At 49.4% G+C, this 14,206-nt stretch overlaps 1 protein-coding gene across 1 annotated transcript in view; it reads right to left on the bottom strand.

Annotated features, from left to right (window-relative positions):
• The window catches only part of Col17a1 (collagen type XVII alpha 1 chain), a 45,397-nt gene that overhangs the window by 25,398 nt on the left and 5,793 nt on the right, over nt 1-14,206 (bottom strand). Inside the window, exons 2-13 of the mRNA XM_052184116.1 lie at nt 13,747-13,809; nt 11,626-11,670; nt 10,652-10,756; nt 9,551-9,685; nt 8,532-8,579; nt 7,517-7,552; nt 6,507-6,554; nt 4,800-4,943; nt 3,423-3,581; nt 2,736-2,807; nt 1,287-1,358; nt 562-633 (exon numbers count right to left, since the gene is read on the bottom strand). Of these exons, the coding sequence (XP_052040076.1) occupies nt 562-633; nt 1,287-1,358; nt 2,736-2,807; nt 3,423-3,581; nt 4,800-4,943; nt 6,507-6,554; nt 7,517-7,552; nt 8,532-8,579; nt 9,551-9,685; nt 10,652-10,756; nt 11,626-11,670; nt 13,747-13,798 (988 nt within the window). The 5' untranslated portion in view covers nt 13,799-13,809. The remainder of the gene's footprint in view (nt 1-561; nt 634-1,286; nt 1,359-2,735; nt 2,808-3,422; nt 3,582-4,799; nt 4,944-6,506; nt 6,555-7,516; nt 7,553-8,531; nt 8,580-9,550; nt 9,686-10,651; nt 10,757-11,625; nt 11,671-13,746; nt 13,810-14,206) is intronic.

Genomic DNA, 14,206 nt, shown 5'->3' with positions numbered 1-14,206 from the left:
TTGTCCTGCTCTCCCCACGAGTCTGGTCCACATGCTACCCTGACACCTGGAACACCAAACTGTCTAAACTAAACCAAACTAAACCATGGGTGCACAGTAAAATTTCATTTTCGATGATGAATGAATTTCTGATTAGGAGGAGACCCAGCAGGATCTAAGCACTGGAAGGTATACCTCATTGCATGGGGGGTGAGCTCGAGTTGATAAAGATTCTATCGAAAGCAATGAGATGCTGGCAGCTTCTCTGGGCTCCCTGCCTCTGATAAACCAATCATATAGGTTTATCATGTAACAGGAGAAGTCCCCAGATAAGCGTGGTGGCTGGAGTGTAACAGATAGGGGGCAGGTGTGTGTGTGTGGGGGGGTGGAGCTTCCTGCTCCTGGGAGGGACACCACGATGATGATCCTCTCCATAGAAATATCCAGGAGATGTTGGGCTGAGTTGTTTGTGAGTCCCAAGGCACCCCTGGTTCTCGCCTCTCTTCCAGGATGCCATGTGTTGTATCGGGCACTTCTTTCTGTGTGCCAGCCTGGGTCCTAGAAGCTGGCCCTAGTACTCACTGGCAGAGGTGGACACGCCGGTGCTGGTGACAGTGGGTGGTGGCTGGGGCACATTTTTCTTTACACCATACGCTGTGAGAGAGAAAGCATCCTGAGCTGGCCAGCCAGGGAAGGTGGCTCGGGGGCCGCCCAGAGGAAACACGTGAAACCAACTCTCTCCATCAGTGTGGGGCTTGATTCCCTATCTTTTCCTAGTTCTTAAGCCCACTTCCTGAAGGAAGTCCTCTTAGACCTCACTCATTACAAACCCACTTAACTCCTGTTGCTTTACAGGATTCTCCCATTGCTTCCTGTGCGTTAGGTGTTTTCTAAGGAGCAGGCAAGTTGGATACCGGAGCTGAACACCACCACGCCCCTTGCCTGTTCTAACCCCAGGTCTGCGCAGGGCCAATGGCCTGGTGGCACACCGTAAAACCAACCACTGAGATTTAGTTGAGTGACAGTGGACTGCAGAAAAGGGCATTGTGAGTGCAGGAGGCCACTGCCCTGACCAGCTGGGCTGAGAGATCTGTGGGAGCAGGGTGGAGGTGCTGGGTTTGCAGGCTCCCTGTGTGTTTATTGGAGATGGTGAGGCAAAGGTTGGCTTCTCTAGGCTTGGAGAGAGGGCTGTCTTATTGGTGGGAAAAAGTCTTTTGGTCCTTTTAGCTGTTTGTAATAAGGTTGTAGGTCGTAGCATCTAAGGGCAGTCAATTCCCAGTTCCAAGCCCCAAACTTGCACTACCAACCTGTGGAAGCAGTGGTTGTGCCGTGGGAGATCACAGAAGAGCTGGGGGCCAGATTGTTCTGCATGCCAAACACTGTGAGAGAGACAGAGAGGAGGTGGGGATGTTCTCTGGCTGCTGGGAGCCTCCTGGAGGCCCTCCCTCCAGGATCATTTTTGTGAAAACGTTTTGCCAGTGGCAGACTGTAAAACTCTCCTGGTTTTCATTGTTCTTAGTAACGTGGTCATCTCCCCCCCCTCCCCCCCCGGGGTAAACGTTATTAATGACTGTTTCAGGGAACTGGCCATGTATCTTCATAGCAGCGGTTCACGTGGGGCCTGCTAAATATTAGCCTCTCTCAGAATCCTAAAATATCCTGTCCCTGTAGCTCTCTATGGCTAGTTGGTACTGAATACAGACACGTGGGCTGAGAAGCACTAACATGGGTGGGAATTGAATACAGACACGTGGGCTGAGAAGCACTAACATGGGTGGGAACTGAATACAGACACAGGGGCTGAGAAGCACTAACGTGGCAGGTCCCTGCCTCTCCTTTCAACTCTTCTGACTCAAGCACATAAACCCCCACCCCACCCACTTTTGAGACAGCATACCTTTTTCACACCATCTACTGTGAGATAGCACGATGAGCCGGCCAGCCCGGGAAGGTGGCTCGGGGGCCATCTGATCAGCCCAGAGGAAGCACATGAAATCAATTCTCTCTGGTAGTGTGGGGCTTAATTTCCTTTGGGAAGTCCTCTTAGACCTCACTCTTTACAAACCCACTTAACTCCTGTTGATTTACAGGATTCTCTCATTGCTTCCTGTGGGTTAGGTGTTTTCTACTCTAAGGAGCAGGCAAGTTGGATACCGGAGCTGAACACCACCACACCCCTTCTCCTGTTCTAACCCAAGGTCTGTGCAGGCCAATGGCCCAGGTGGTCCTTATTTGAAGACCACCTCTTGAGAGACAGCATATCTCTATACAGTCCTGGAACTCACTGTGTACATCAGTATGGTCTTGAATTCAGATATTTGCCTGCCTCTCCTCTGGGGTTCTGGGATTAAAGGTGTGTAGCATCACATCCTGATAAGTCCTTGCCCCAGTTGTGACTCCATGGCTTGTGGCTGTCCACTTAATGACTTGACATAGCCTAGGAGCTGTCAGTGGGAATCGCTGCGATTCTCAGTGAGGGACTGTCCACCTTGAGTCAGACAGTAGGCATTGCTGAGGGCATCGTCCTGACTGCCTTAACTGACGTGGCCCTCAGTGCCTACGTACGGATGCTCCAGTTCCCTGTGATCCAGTGCCTTCTACTGCCCTTCCCCCACTACCCCCGGCAGGCACTTCACGGTAATAGTGAGCAAATATACCTGCAGGCAAAGCACTCATCCACACGAAAGAAACACAAATACGCTCTTCTCAAAATAGCGTAAGGGGACAACCAAGGTGACAAGGTGGCAGGCTCTAACCTGAGGAGCAGCTGCTGAGTCCTGGGTGCAGGGTGGAGGAGCAGGACGCCATGTTGTTTGGCACACCAAAGACTACAGTGGGGAAGAGAAAGCAGGTGACGGTAAGGCTCAGGGCAAGGAAGAGCTCAGACTCAGTGGGAGTGTCAGAAGAAATGCAGGATCTGGCTCGTGTGTCCAATTACACTTTTGTTGTTAGAAGAAAAAAAAAACCCTAATATTTAGTTCTCTCTCTTTGATTCAGGGAACCAGACATGAGCCTGTGGCACCTTAGGTCCTAGCCAAAGATGGTTTTGGATGGCCAGACCTGGAGTAGACAATTAGATCCAGATAATGACTCTCTTATTAGTGATTCTATTTTATAGAGTGGGGGATCTCAGAAAATTAACTGAGTTGTTCAAGATTCTCACAATCACACTCATTGGTACATGGTTTTCTGACCTTTTTACATTATATTTTTCCTGATACCCCATCTGGAATATTCATTCTATATAAAAAAAAATACCTGTTAGTTAATTAAGTTGAAAGGAATGGGTGTCTGGTGTGAAATGCTTTGGCCATTAGGCAATGAAAAAACTTCCCAGGAGGCCCTGGAGGTAGATGGCACACAACAAGGGAGATCTTCGATGGCAGAGTAGAGCTGCAGCTGTCCCCATCTGGGAGTGACAGGCCATCTGCAGTCACACCCACCTGATCCTGTTGAGTAGGCGTTGGTGTTGAGAAGGGATGTGCTCTGGGCTGTTACGTTGTTGTGATAGGTCCCCATGGAGGACCCTGCAGGCAAGGTGGAGGACCACATGTGGGGGGGAAAGTTGGTGTCCAGTATTGTTGAATCATAGGTTCCTGACACTGGGAACAGAAACACACACGCATACGTCACTGGGAGAGATTTGAACTCTTTCCTGCTGGGGCTTCCCTGAGTTTAGCACTGAAGGTCCCATATCTCAGGAACTCCCTCAGTTTTCAGGACAGCCTGAGGTACTGAGCCATTCTACTTTTGACTGAAGTCAAAATTTGGTCTATTAGATCACAAAATTCTTGCCAGTTCTTGGTGAAATTTGATATTAGTTTGCTTTAGAATCCACTCATTATGTCTTCTAAGCTTTTTTTTCCCCTACATTTTGGTGTCTCCACCAATGAGGACAACTCCTTTACTGCTTTACCATTTTCAAAGATGTCAAAGGGTAGTTAATCAGGAGCAACTTTTAGCCATCCTTAGCAAATGTGTATGCACCCGAGAAAGGAATGTCCAGGTATAGTAACTCCTTGATCATATAGTAGCCTTCTTACTTAGATACTCATTAAAGCATCTCTGTGTGTCAACCAATCCCAAAGGCACTCTGTCCCTGAGAGGACTTTTCACAGATCTTCTAATATGATGTTATGTCTGCCTATTATGTGGGAGAAGGGTGCTGGCCAGGCCACTGCTAACATGCTTGGAGGCTTGGCTTTTAGGGAAGTCACACAAGGAAGATCACAGTATCAAGACTTTCCCAGAAACAGTTGAAAATCTTCATGCATAGAAGATGTCAATCCTTTCCTCATCTCTGTCCTTGGCTCTGCTAACTTCTCTTTCTGTCATCCGAACAAGTATTTCTCTCATGGAAGACACACGCTCCCTGAGGATGCTGAGAACTCCTCACTGTGTGACCCTAACCTCTTAGGATCCTATTCAATTTCCCAGTGACCCTCCTCTCCTCCATGGCATCGACTGTGCCTCTCCTGTTCTGAGCCTTCTCTCAAGGCTTGACACACAGTAGGCACAGGATAAACGCTTCACTCCCGATGATGTAAACACTACAAGTCTCCTCTCAGTCTTCTGTTGGGGAACCTGACCAACACATCTCACACTCTCATAACCTGCTTGGGGTAGAGATCAGGTACCACATCCTCAGAGGACAACCAACTGGGTGGATGAGAAGCCCCACCCAGACCTTCACAGTGTGTAAGAGCGGGCACTCAGTACCTTTCCAATTCTGGGAGAGCTGAAAGGTCTTTAGGGCACACCTGCCACACTGTCCCCATGACCCCATGACCCCCGTGGCAGACTGAAGCTGATGAGCTTACCTGAGTGGGAGCTCGCTGTCACTGTTTTGGTCTCTACGGTGCCCTTCTTGGGGATGGGGAGTGTGTTGGAGGTGTTCCTGGTGGGACTCGCACTTGCGGACCGACTTCCCTTAAGCAAACGCTTCACCTCATCCAGTTCTGTCCCTGCAGAGAACCCCAGACTTTCCCATTAGGCCCAGGACCCTTTCCCAAGTCCAAAGGTCAGGGAATGGCTACTGATGGCCCTCTGATAGGAGAGAGGCTTCCATCTGCCTCCTGTGTGGGGACACTCTCCATTAGCTTTATCATTTTAAATTTTGCCAATTTATAACTGTTATAAACCTGACAGTTTGTAACCTTAACAGAGTCATAAATATAGGTGCTCCGAGTCCTTAGAAGATATTTCCGGATTTGACCTTATTAGGCACCACAGAGGTGACTGCCTGGAAGACACTGCTGTCCGTTTTTGGGCTGTTAGAGGGCTAGGCTCTTCAAGAAACTAGCTTAACAATTGTCCCTTTCCTGAATATGGTGCCTTAGATGACCTGGTATGCCTGCCAGTGTCAAAGGGACTTGAGGTTTATAACTCCTAAGCATTTCACTGCGTCTGCACTCATATCTGCTTTAGTTTCAGGTCCATCTGAATGATTCTATTTGTCACAAGGTAAGCTAGTAGAACCAGGTTCTTGTGTCCCTTTGGAGTGGCCAACAGGAAGGAAGGGGGGTATCGGGCAAGGACAATGAACAGGAGACAAGCAGATGGACTGGGAAGTGCTGGCAGGTGCTGGGAAGTGCCCTGCCTCTCTCCCTAGAAAGCTCCACCCATTGGGATCAGCATTTCTAAGCCTGGAAGGACTCTGGTGAGAACAGGTTGGACATAGGGTCAGATCCCATGACCGACCAGGTATCAAGCTCTGGGGCCAGCCTAGCTGGAGGGCCAGCCTCACCAGGGTCCTCGGCCACACACCAGTCCTTCCTTCTTTTAGGCCTTGTCCCTGGATCCCACCCTCAAAGTTAGGATCATTTCAAAATGTTGCCAAGGAGCCTCTAACAAGGGCAAGAGGGATCTAAAGTATCCAGTGCGCTGAGACTGGTGAATGTCTAACGTTGGAGATGAAATTAAAACCCACATTTTCGGCTCCCAAAGTTTCTCTCATCTGAAATTTCCCTTTGGGACCCCACAGAGAACTGCCCTTGGGAGGTCTCTAGCTATGTATATCTTCCAACCCTGACCCACCATTCAGTTTCTCTTCAGTCAACCCCTGCATAGACAGACTTCTCTGACCCTTGCCTCTGTCTCCATCTCCCTGGTTGTACTCCCTTTCATACAGAGCTATAGGTGTTGAGTGGTTTTCCATTTCCCCATTAGACTCTGAACTATTAACCAGGGACCATGGCTTACTTAGCAACCTGGCTCCAGACCCTAGCCCAAGAGCCCACATCCAGGAAGCCCTCAAGGATGTGTGACAACTGAGTAAGTATGGGCACAAACACACACACACAGGAATACACACACTCACATACATGTGGGCACACACACAGGCACATGCACATATGCATGCATGCATATGCATGCGTGCGCTCACACACACAGAGCGAGAGCACACGCACACACACACACACACACACACCACAATAGCCCCTGACCCCTCAGCACTGTGCTGCACCTGGATCTGATCGACTCTGTTCCCTAGACACTTTCATGATGGTAGGACAGTGACCACTTACATCTGGTGGATGGTGACGCACTCTGCAGCCGAACTCGGATTTCGCTCTCTGTACAAGGGGAGAGGAGAGATAGGGATGCTGTGGATGAAGGAGTCTGTATCACTGCCCTGGACCCTGAGCTCCGAGCACAGCATGGCTCACTGGGTTACTCTGTGATTTCTCAGTTCTTCACCAGGAAAGCTGGGTGTCACCACAAAGGAGTATCCCTTCCCTTCTCCACTTGCCAACTGTGCAAGCCTGGGCACCAGAGACTTAACAGGAACCCTAGGCTGAGCAAGGAGGCCGAGATACTTTTTATCAGCGCCCTCTTCACAGCTGTCAGCATCCAGTGTCTTTCTGCCTCCCAGCTCACTCAAGGTATGGACAAAAGAATCTAAACCCTCCAGTGTTCAGTTAGTCACCAGAACAGGAAGTCCATAACCTTAGGAGCTTAAGAGGATTAGCTTCAGCTAGAGTGGGCATCTTTTAACAATCATCCTAAAGCTGTGGGTGGCTGGAGTACCCGAACTCAAGCTCCTGATGATAGTGAGACACAGTGGGAACAGAACCTGGCCACGGTGAACACGCTGAGCCCACAAAGGACACTGCCTTCAGCACAGTCTGACATAAGGTTCCTGTGGTCACTCCGGGCTCTGCTGGGGTGGCTTCTCCTAGAGCCTTTCTCTCTTCTATCATTTCTAGGTGATGACTTTACAAAGTTAGTCCTTGCATAATTTGGAAGAGATGGGCTTTTGCTTATCTTGCCTATAACAGCAATCAAAGCACATCTGTGGGGGAGAGTAGCTGTGAAGGCAGATGTGACGTCTTGTATCATCCAGACTGTCACTGGAGCCCGTTAGGTCATTATCAGATACTCCCCTTCCCATGCTCTTGGAGTTGGACAAGGCTCTGTCACTACTTGAGGCTCCTCAGTGAGGTGCTACATGTTACTGCGCTTGGTTTCCTGGCTAAAGGCTGGCTCGTACTAGCTGCTCAGAGTGAGCTGGACTGAATTCAGTGGGGGTACTCACCCCGTGTTTGGCTTCGTCCTCTGGTTGAAGAAGAGGCTAAGAAAGAGAGAAATATGGTCTTAGGCATGTTTCTGGCATGCTGAATATTTTTAACACTTGGAGATTTTCAAAGTGTCTAAAACTAGATGGGGTGGGGGTGGGGCCTAGAGGGTTCTGTATAGCAGATACTGAAGAAATGTTTCCCAGATGCTGAAGGGTAAATAACATTTTTGCAACATCTCCATGCAATTTAGGTGAGCAAATGTTGAGTTAGCTAATGCGTAGAACACTATGTCTAAGAGATAGGTGTGTGTGTGTGTGTGTGTGAGAGAGAGAGAGAGAGAGAGAGAGAGAGAGAGAGAGAGAGAGAGAGAGAGAGAGAGAGAGAGAGAGAGAGAGAGAGAGAGAGAGAGAGATGCATTTGGACCAGCTGAAAACAATATCAAAAGAACCCAAAGACTGCTAAATCTTTAATTTGTTTATTAAAGCCTGCCTTGGTTTTCCCGAGGTAAGCAAATAGAGAAAATTATAATCACTAGGTAACTCCAACTGATCTCTACATTGAGATTCTAAGAATATAGACCAAAGACTTAAGATCAAGTAAAGACACAGCTTAGGGTGGCCCAGATAAATGATATGACCCTGGAAGGGAGCTGTGGAGGCTGTGGAGGAGGAGCTGGGGTCTCCGTTTGTGGGTTTGTGGACTGAGTCTACTGCTCCTCCTTGGTAGCAGGCCTCTGTGAAGCCCATGGAAAGAAGCATCCTTACAATTAGTGCTTGGCCTTAGGGGCCTGTGTGTCCTAGCATGAACCTTGTATAAACAGCTTACCATTTTAACGGTGTCATGAGCAAAAGCTGGTGACAGCAAGCTAATAGGACTGGCAGCCCCCCTTAGCAAAAAAGCAGCAGGAGTCAAACTCTTCAGAAGAAGCCATTTTGTTTGTGGTATCCCTGCCCTGCAACCCACCATTCAGGCATCTGTGTGTGTGTGTGCGTGCGCGCGCGCGCGCGCGCGCACACTAAGGAGAGGGCTTACCGAGTTCTTTCCGTGGATACTCAGGGGAAGAGTTGCCACTGGAGCTCCCTGGAGAGGAGATGGAGCACTTAGTACAAATGGTTACTTACCTCCCTCTTTCTAAGGCTTCCTAGAGGGTAGGGGTGTATCAGCTACAGCAGTGTGAACCACTAGAGCTGGAAGTGTTTCAGGAGGATCATCTTGGCAGAATTCACCCAAGCAGGGCCTTCCTCCTGAGTTTCCTGTTTCAACTGTGGAGCCCAGTCTACATTTGAAACCCTAGGGTTGGCTGTTTCTAAATTTTCCTCCCATCTCATCAATGGCAAAGCCTGCCAACTCTGCCTCTTTTATCTTACCCCTCCCAGCCCTCCTTCTCCACCGAGCCCCAACCCAGATTTCTCTCTTCTCCACTATTGAGGACTTCCTTTTAACTTGTCACCTATCCACGGTGACAAGCTTTCTGGGACTCAAATAGGATCCAGAGGATCCAGAGTCCCAGGATAAAAAAACCTCTGTGTCTTCTTATGTGGAGACTAAAGTCTACACCTAGCATAGAATCTGGGCCTCCCAATCCCGTTTTAGCCCTTGACTGTCCTGTATGCCATGGCTTCCCCACCTTGAACTGTCCCTGTCCTCCCATCTGTGACTGTCACTAGGAAGCCAAGGCTTAAGTAGCACAGCCTCCGTAGTCGTCTTTGAGTTCCTTAGTGGAAACCAGAAACCTCCATCGACTCAGCCTTACTGCTTTTTCCTTGGTCTTCAATTGTCTATAGACCTTGAATTGTCTATAGACCTATAGTTCTTGAAGACAAGATCCATAAGGCATTTAGTACAGTGTAAAACATGACAACATGTCAGTTGAGAAGTGAGTAAGTGAATAAAAAAAATGAATGAAAGATGAATGAAGAATGAATGAATGAATGAATGAACACATCTTCCAATTGTGTGGATGCAAGATGGAGCAGGGTGCAGACACATGAGAAGCCAAGAAGCCAACACGCACAGGACGAGCGAAGTCACACCAGGAAGAGACCAGATACCTTCATATGTCCCATGGCGCGTCATGTGACTTTTCCTTTCAAAGGTGGAGCCAGGAGAGTTGAGCAGGGTGGAGGCGGGCGAGTGAGCTCTCCTGTGGTAGCTGGAGGTGGAAGCATTGCCTCGGACGCTTCCACCTGCAAGGGGGAAAGAGTGTGAACCCTCCTGGCACCGCCTCACCAGAGATGATCCCACTGCCTTGAAACACAGTGGCATTAACCAAATAACCCCCTGGATGCTAAGGGAGGGCCCTGCGAGAGGGACAGGGGACTGCAGGGGACACTGTGAAAGGGATGGAGGGCAGGATGGTTGCTACCGCCTTTGGGGGCAGACACTGAGAGGCAGGATACACACACACACACACACACACACACACACACACACACACACACACGAGTGTGCAGAAGTGGTAAGGATGCCATAGGGTTGACTTGGTGCAGGACCACTGACTCCTGCTCAGAGCGACTGGACTCTAGCCCGCTGGGAGGGCCCTTCTGAACGTCCCATTGACTTTTTATTTTCTCTCCCACATGTTAGTGGCTTCCAGGGCTGTGGATGTACGTGTGCATGTCTTTGTCATACTTCTGAGTTCTCTTGCTTTTGCATGAAAGATGGCCTCTCGGGAAACAGACTCTGTATTTGCCCAGCAGAATACAGTAGCACAGGACTACTAGAGTCTGTTGGCAGAGCAACTCAGCCTTCACCCTTCATGCAATGCTGGTAATCTGACTGTAATCCCTAAACACACACAGCATTTTCTAAAAGCTGTGGCTTAAGTAGAGGGACTCTGCTTCTCGAATGTTAACTGTCCTGGACACTTAATGAAAACAGAACCCATTTTATGTAGGTGGCTAGTGCTGATGATTGAATGTTAACTGTCCTGGACACTTAATGAAAACGGAATCCATTTTATGTAGGTGTCTAATGCTGATGATTCGAGAGTCAGCCCCGCTGGAGAGTCTCTTGTCCTTTGGGTAACTCTTAGGGGTGTGCGGCAGGAGAGGCAGACAGGGTAACGTCCCACTCCTGCGCTGACTGCAGTGGTGGGTTTCCGTGTCTCACCTCTGTCTGTCACCCTGCCCCTCCGACCAACAGGCACCTACTTGAGTTGATGTAGCCGCTGCTGCCATGCATCAGGCTTTGTTTCTCTAGCCGACTTCCTCCACCCAGAGAGCCTGTCTTGGCGTAGCCATTGCTGGTGCTCCCTTCTGCGGAAAGCAGGTGACAGCCCCAGGGCAGAGCCAGGGCAGAGGGTCATCTTCCGCTCAATGGGGGCCTTCCCTCCTTCTCACCAGGAGCCTGCTGGCTGGGGTCTCTTTTACCGTACTCCAAATTCCACGCTGCCCTTCCCCCCATTTGCTTTCAGTACAGATGTCTGGAGTCAGTGCCCTGATGTGAATGAGGGACTTTTGATGGAGCACAGAAAGCTATTTGGTAGGAAAATTAGTGGAGGTAGCTCCTCCTCCTCAGATGAAGTTTGGGCTTGCCTCTTGCAAATGCCCAACCAGGACCTAGACACAACAGCCACCAGAAGTGCTGGAAGGACCACAGGTGGCTCTGGCTCCTCTTGACCTGCTTCTGTCACCCAGCTCTGGCCACAGATGGTGGGCCCTCCCTATTCTGAGGCCCATTAGGGCCTGGGGTAATGTTGGGCCTGGGTCTCTGCTATCAGCAATATTTAGGAAGTCCCGACCCAAAGTATAGTGCTCACGGAGGATTTCCAGTATTTTACTGAGCAGAATAGCAAATCCATAAAGATAGACAGCTGACATAGTTCTTAGGGGCCAGAGAGAGCAGGGAAGAATGGAGCACGGCTGTGAATAAGCAAGAGGGCTCATTCGAGGAGGGTGGGAGTATCCTTAGAGGAGACTGAAAAGCAGTCACTGTACACTCTAACCAGGAAGCCCACAGTGCAAGCTGGTAGCTCGCTGTTGCGTATAAGTCAACATCAGTATAGCTGCTAGCAAAAGACCATATTCCAGAGAGTTTAGATTTTCTCAGCCGGAAGGTAAATTCTCATGTTCAAGATCACAGATTGGGGCCTTTACAGAGGACCTACTAACGCACAGCCACTTACTTGGTGGTAAAGACGTGAGTCTTGTCGTTACTGTTTCCGTGACAACTAGAAAAGACAAAGGAAGAGGAGATGCTGTGGGACACGCAGGCATTGTTGGGTTTTGGCAGGACCTGGTGTCTGCCATAGGTTAAGCATTGGGCTCAACAAAGGGTTTGGGTAGATGTGTCGTATGACAAGGAATCTGAAAATATGAACAACAACAACGATGTATGTAGAATATAAATTTTCTTCTTGGTGCCAAGGGAAGTTATCCATTGACTAGAAGAATGAGTTGCCTTGGCACCAAGGCCTCCCACCTATCGCTCCAGTCCAGGCTTAGCTCTGAGTCTGGAAGAGGGCCAGCCTTCCTTTTCTTCTAGTCACACACACTATCTCTGCTCTGTTCCTTCCCAAAGACGCCGAGGCCAGCTGGAGCCAAGACCCGGCCCATCTCACTCAGTATATCCTGATGAAGTTGGTGTCTCCAGAGTGCCGTGATTCATTCTGCGACCCTCATGGGCATTGGTGAGTGTGGACAGGAAGGGCAGCCTGAGCAGATCACGTCTGAGGCCAGGGAAATGAGCCATGCATGTATCCCAGAGGCAGGTTTTCAGGAAGCTTCTCTAGAGTCAAGTGGTGGTAAGTATACAAAGATGCCAACAGCCTCTGGCATCTGAGGGAACACCGCTCAGAAGCAGGACCCCGTTCCTCTGCAGTCATTCCCCTAAAGTAACATGAGGTTGGAGTGGATTCCCAACGCCATACCAGGGCCAACTTTTGTCTGACTGTGGCCATCAGTACTCCTCTCTCCTATCTGGAGCCTCATCTGGCTGAGGCCACTGTGTGTGGGCATGCGTGTGGCACAGCATGCATGGGCACATCAAAGAACTATTGTCGGTTCTTTCCTTCTACCTCATGGGGCCAGCGGGTTAGTGCCTTCACATGCTGAGCCATTTCACTGGCCCTCACTGGTCTTTGGAGGAGATTTTTTTTCCTGTGTATATGTGCACACTTGTACAGATGTGTTAGAGTGGAGTGCATGCACACATGCGTGTGGGAGGAGGGATAGAAAGAGATGGTTCAGGCCACTGTGTGCTGCGTGAAGCCGGCGGTTGGCGCCTGCTCCGGCCATGCTGCCCATCTATCCCTGTCCTCCATGTGACAACACTTCCAGCCACATGGAGCCTCTCACTTCCTCAGCACAAGATTATGAACGCAGTGGGAAAGGCAGTCAAGACATATAAGGAGACGGTTCTTCACAGGACGGTGGACACTCCACTTGAATAATGGCCCGAGAGCTCCCAGGAACCTCTCAGTGCACGGGCCTTTGGGAGGGTTTTTTTTTTTTTTTTTTGATGCATAAAAATAACTTATTTTTCAAGTCTGTGGAGCCAGAATTTTTTGTTGTTATTGGAAATAAATGGAAGTCACACAATAAGTGAAAAAGTTTCCTAATTTAGAGTTGCCGGAGAGACAGTTTAAACACCCTCAATCGATCACTTGGACAGTTGCACAAAGTAAGTGTATCTGTTTCCAGTTTTAGTGTACACTTAGATGGTGAGACCAGAGTTGTGCCTGTCCCATATTATAAGGCATGAGATATTATACTTTTAGGTTTCTATTGTCCTACGTCCCTAGGGAAGGAAAAGGCTCACTAATCCACAGAGAGTTACACGGCCATAACCACAGAGGATTAGGCAGTATTAAAGTTCTGCTCATAGTGACGCTACACAGGAAAAAATCCGTTTCTCCTCTCCTCTCTCCTTCCTCCTCTCCCCACCTCTTCCCCCTTTCCTGTAGTTATTTCTCTTTCATTTTCTGTGGTACTGAGGATAGTGCCCTGAGCCTCGGCAGGTGTGTGCTAGGCAGGTGTGTGCTAGGCAGGTGTGTGCTAGGCAGGTGTGTGCTAGGCAGGTGGTCCTCCACTGAGCCACACCCCTGTGCCCAGAAAATGGCAATTTTCATCCCGGGATTTGATTATAAGCGTGTGAGAGCGAAGGCTGAGAGGAGCGCTCCTGGGAGAGGGGTGGAGTCTATCTGGGATGAATGTGGAGACACAGCTGCAGTGGTGGACTCGGGACGAGGGACACTGTTTTCAGGTGAGCTACAAGTCCCAAGTAAAAGAAATCCAGACACTCTTACTTCTCTCAGTGACTTCAGCGCCATCTCGCTTGCTTTTCTTGGTCACATCCATCCCATAGCCACCTGCAGGAACAGAAGCCATTACTTTTAGCAAGTCTAGCCCCTCCCACCTCACATAGACACACAGACACACAGACACACAAACACACAGAGACTGACTCCCATAACCACCTGCAGGAACAGAAGCCATTGCTTTTAGCAAGTCTAGCCTGCATCTCTCTCTCTCTCTCTCTCTCTCTCTCACACACACACACACACACACACACTTGCATGCACATATGCACATGCATGAGCAGGCACAGGGTCAAGCTAATCAAAAACCTGTTTCCTATCATTCAAAGGCTAACTCTTGTGCACATCATCTTGTACAGGCACCAGCCCCCATTCTGGCCATCGATTGCAACAGACAAAGCCCAACAGTTCCCTTCTATAGTCTGCCTCTTTTAGAACAGAGTGGGAT

Source organism: Apodemus sylvaticus, chromosome 1 (genome assembly GCF_947179515.1).
Source record: "Apodemus sylvaticus chromosome 1, mApoSyl1.1, whole genome shotgun sequence".
Classification (NCBI taxonomy): domain Eukaryota; kingdom Metazoa; phylum Chordata; class Mammalia; order Rodentia; family Muridae; genus Apodemus; species Apodemus sylvaticus.
The sequence above is the reverse complement of the archived record's forward strand: the minus strand, read 5'-3'. Positions and strand labels throughout refer to the sequence as shown.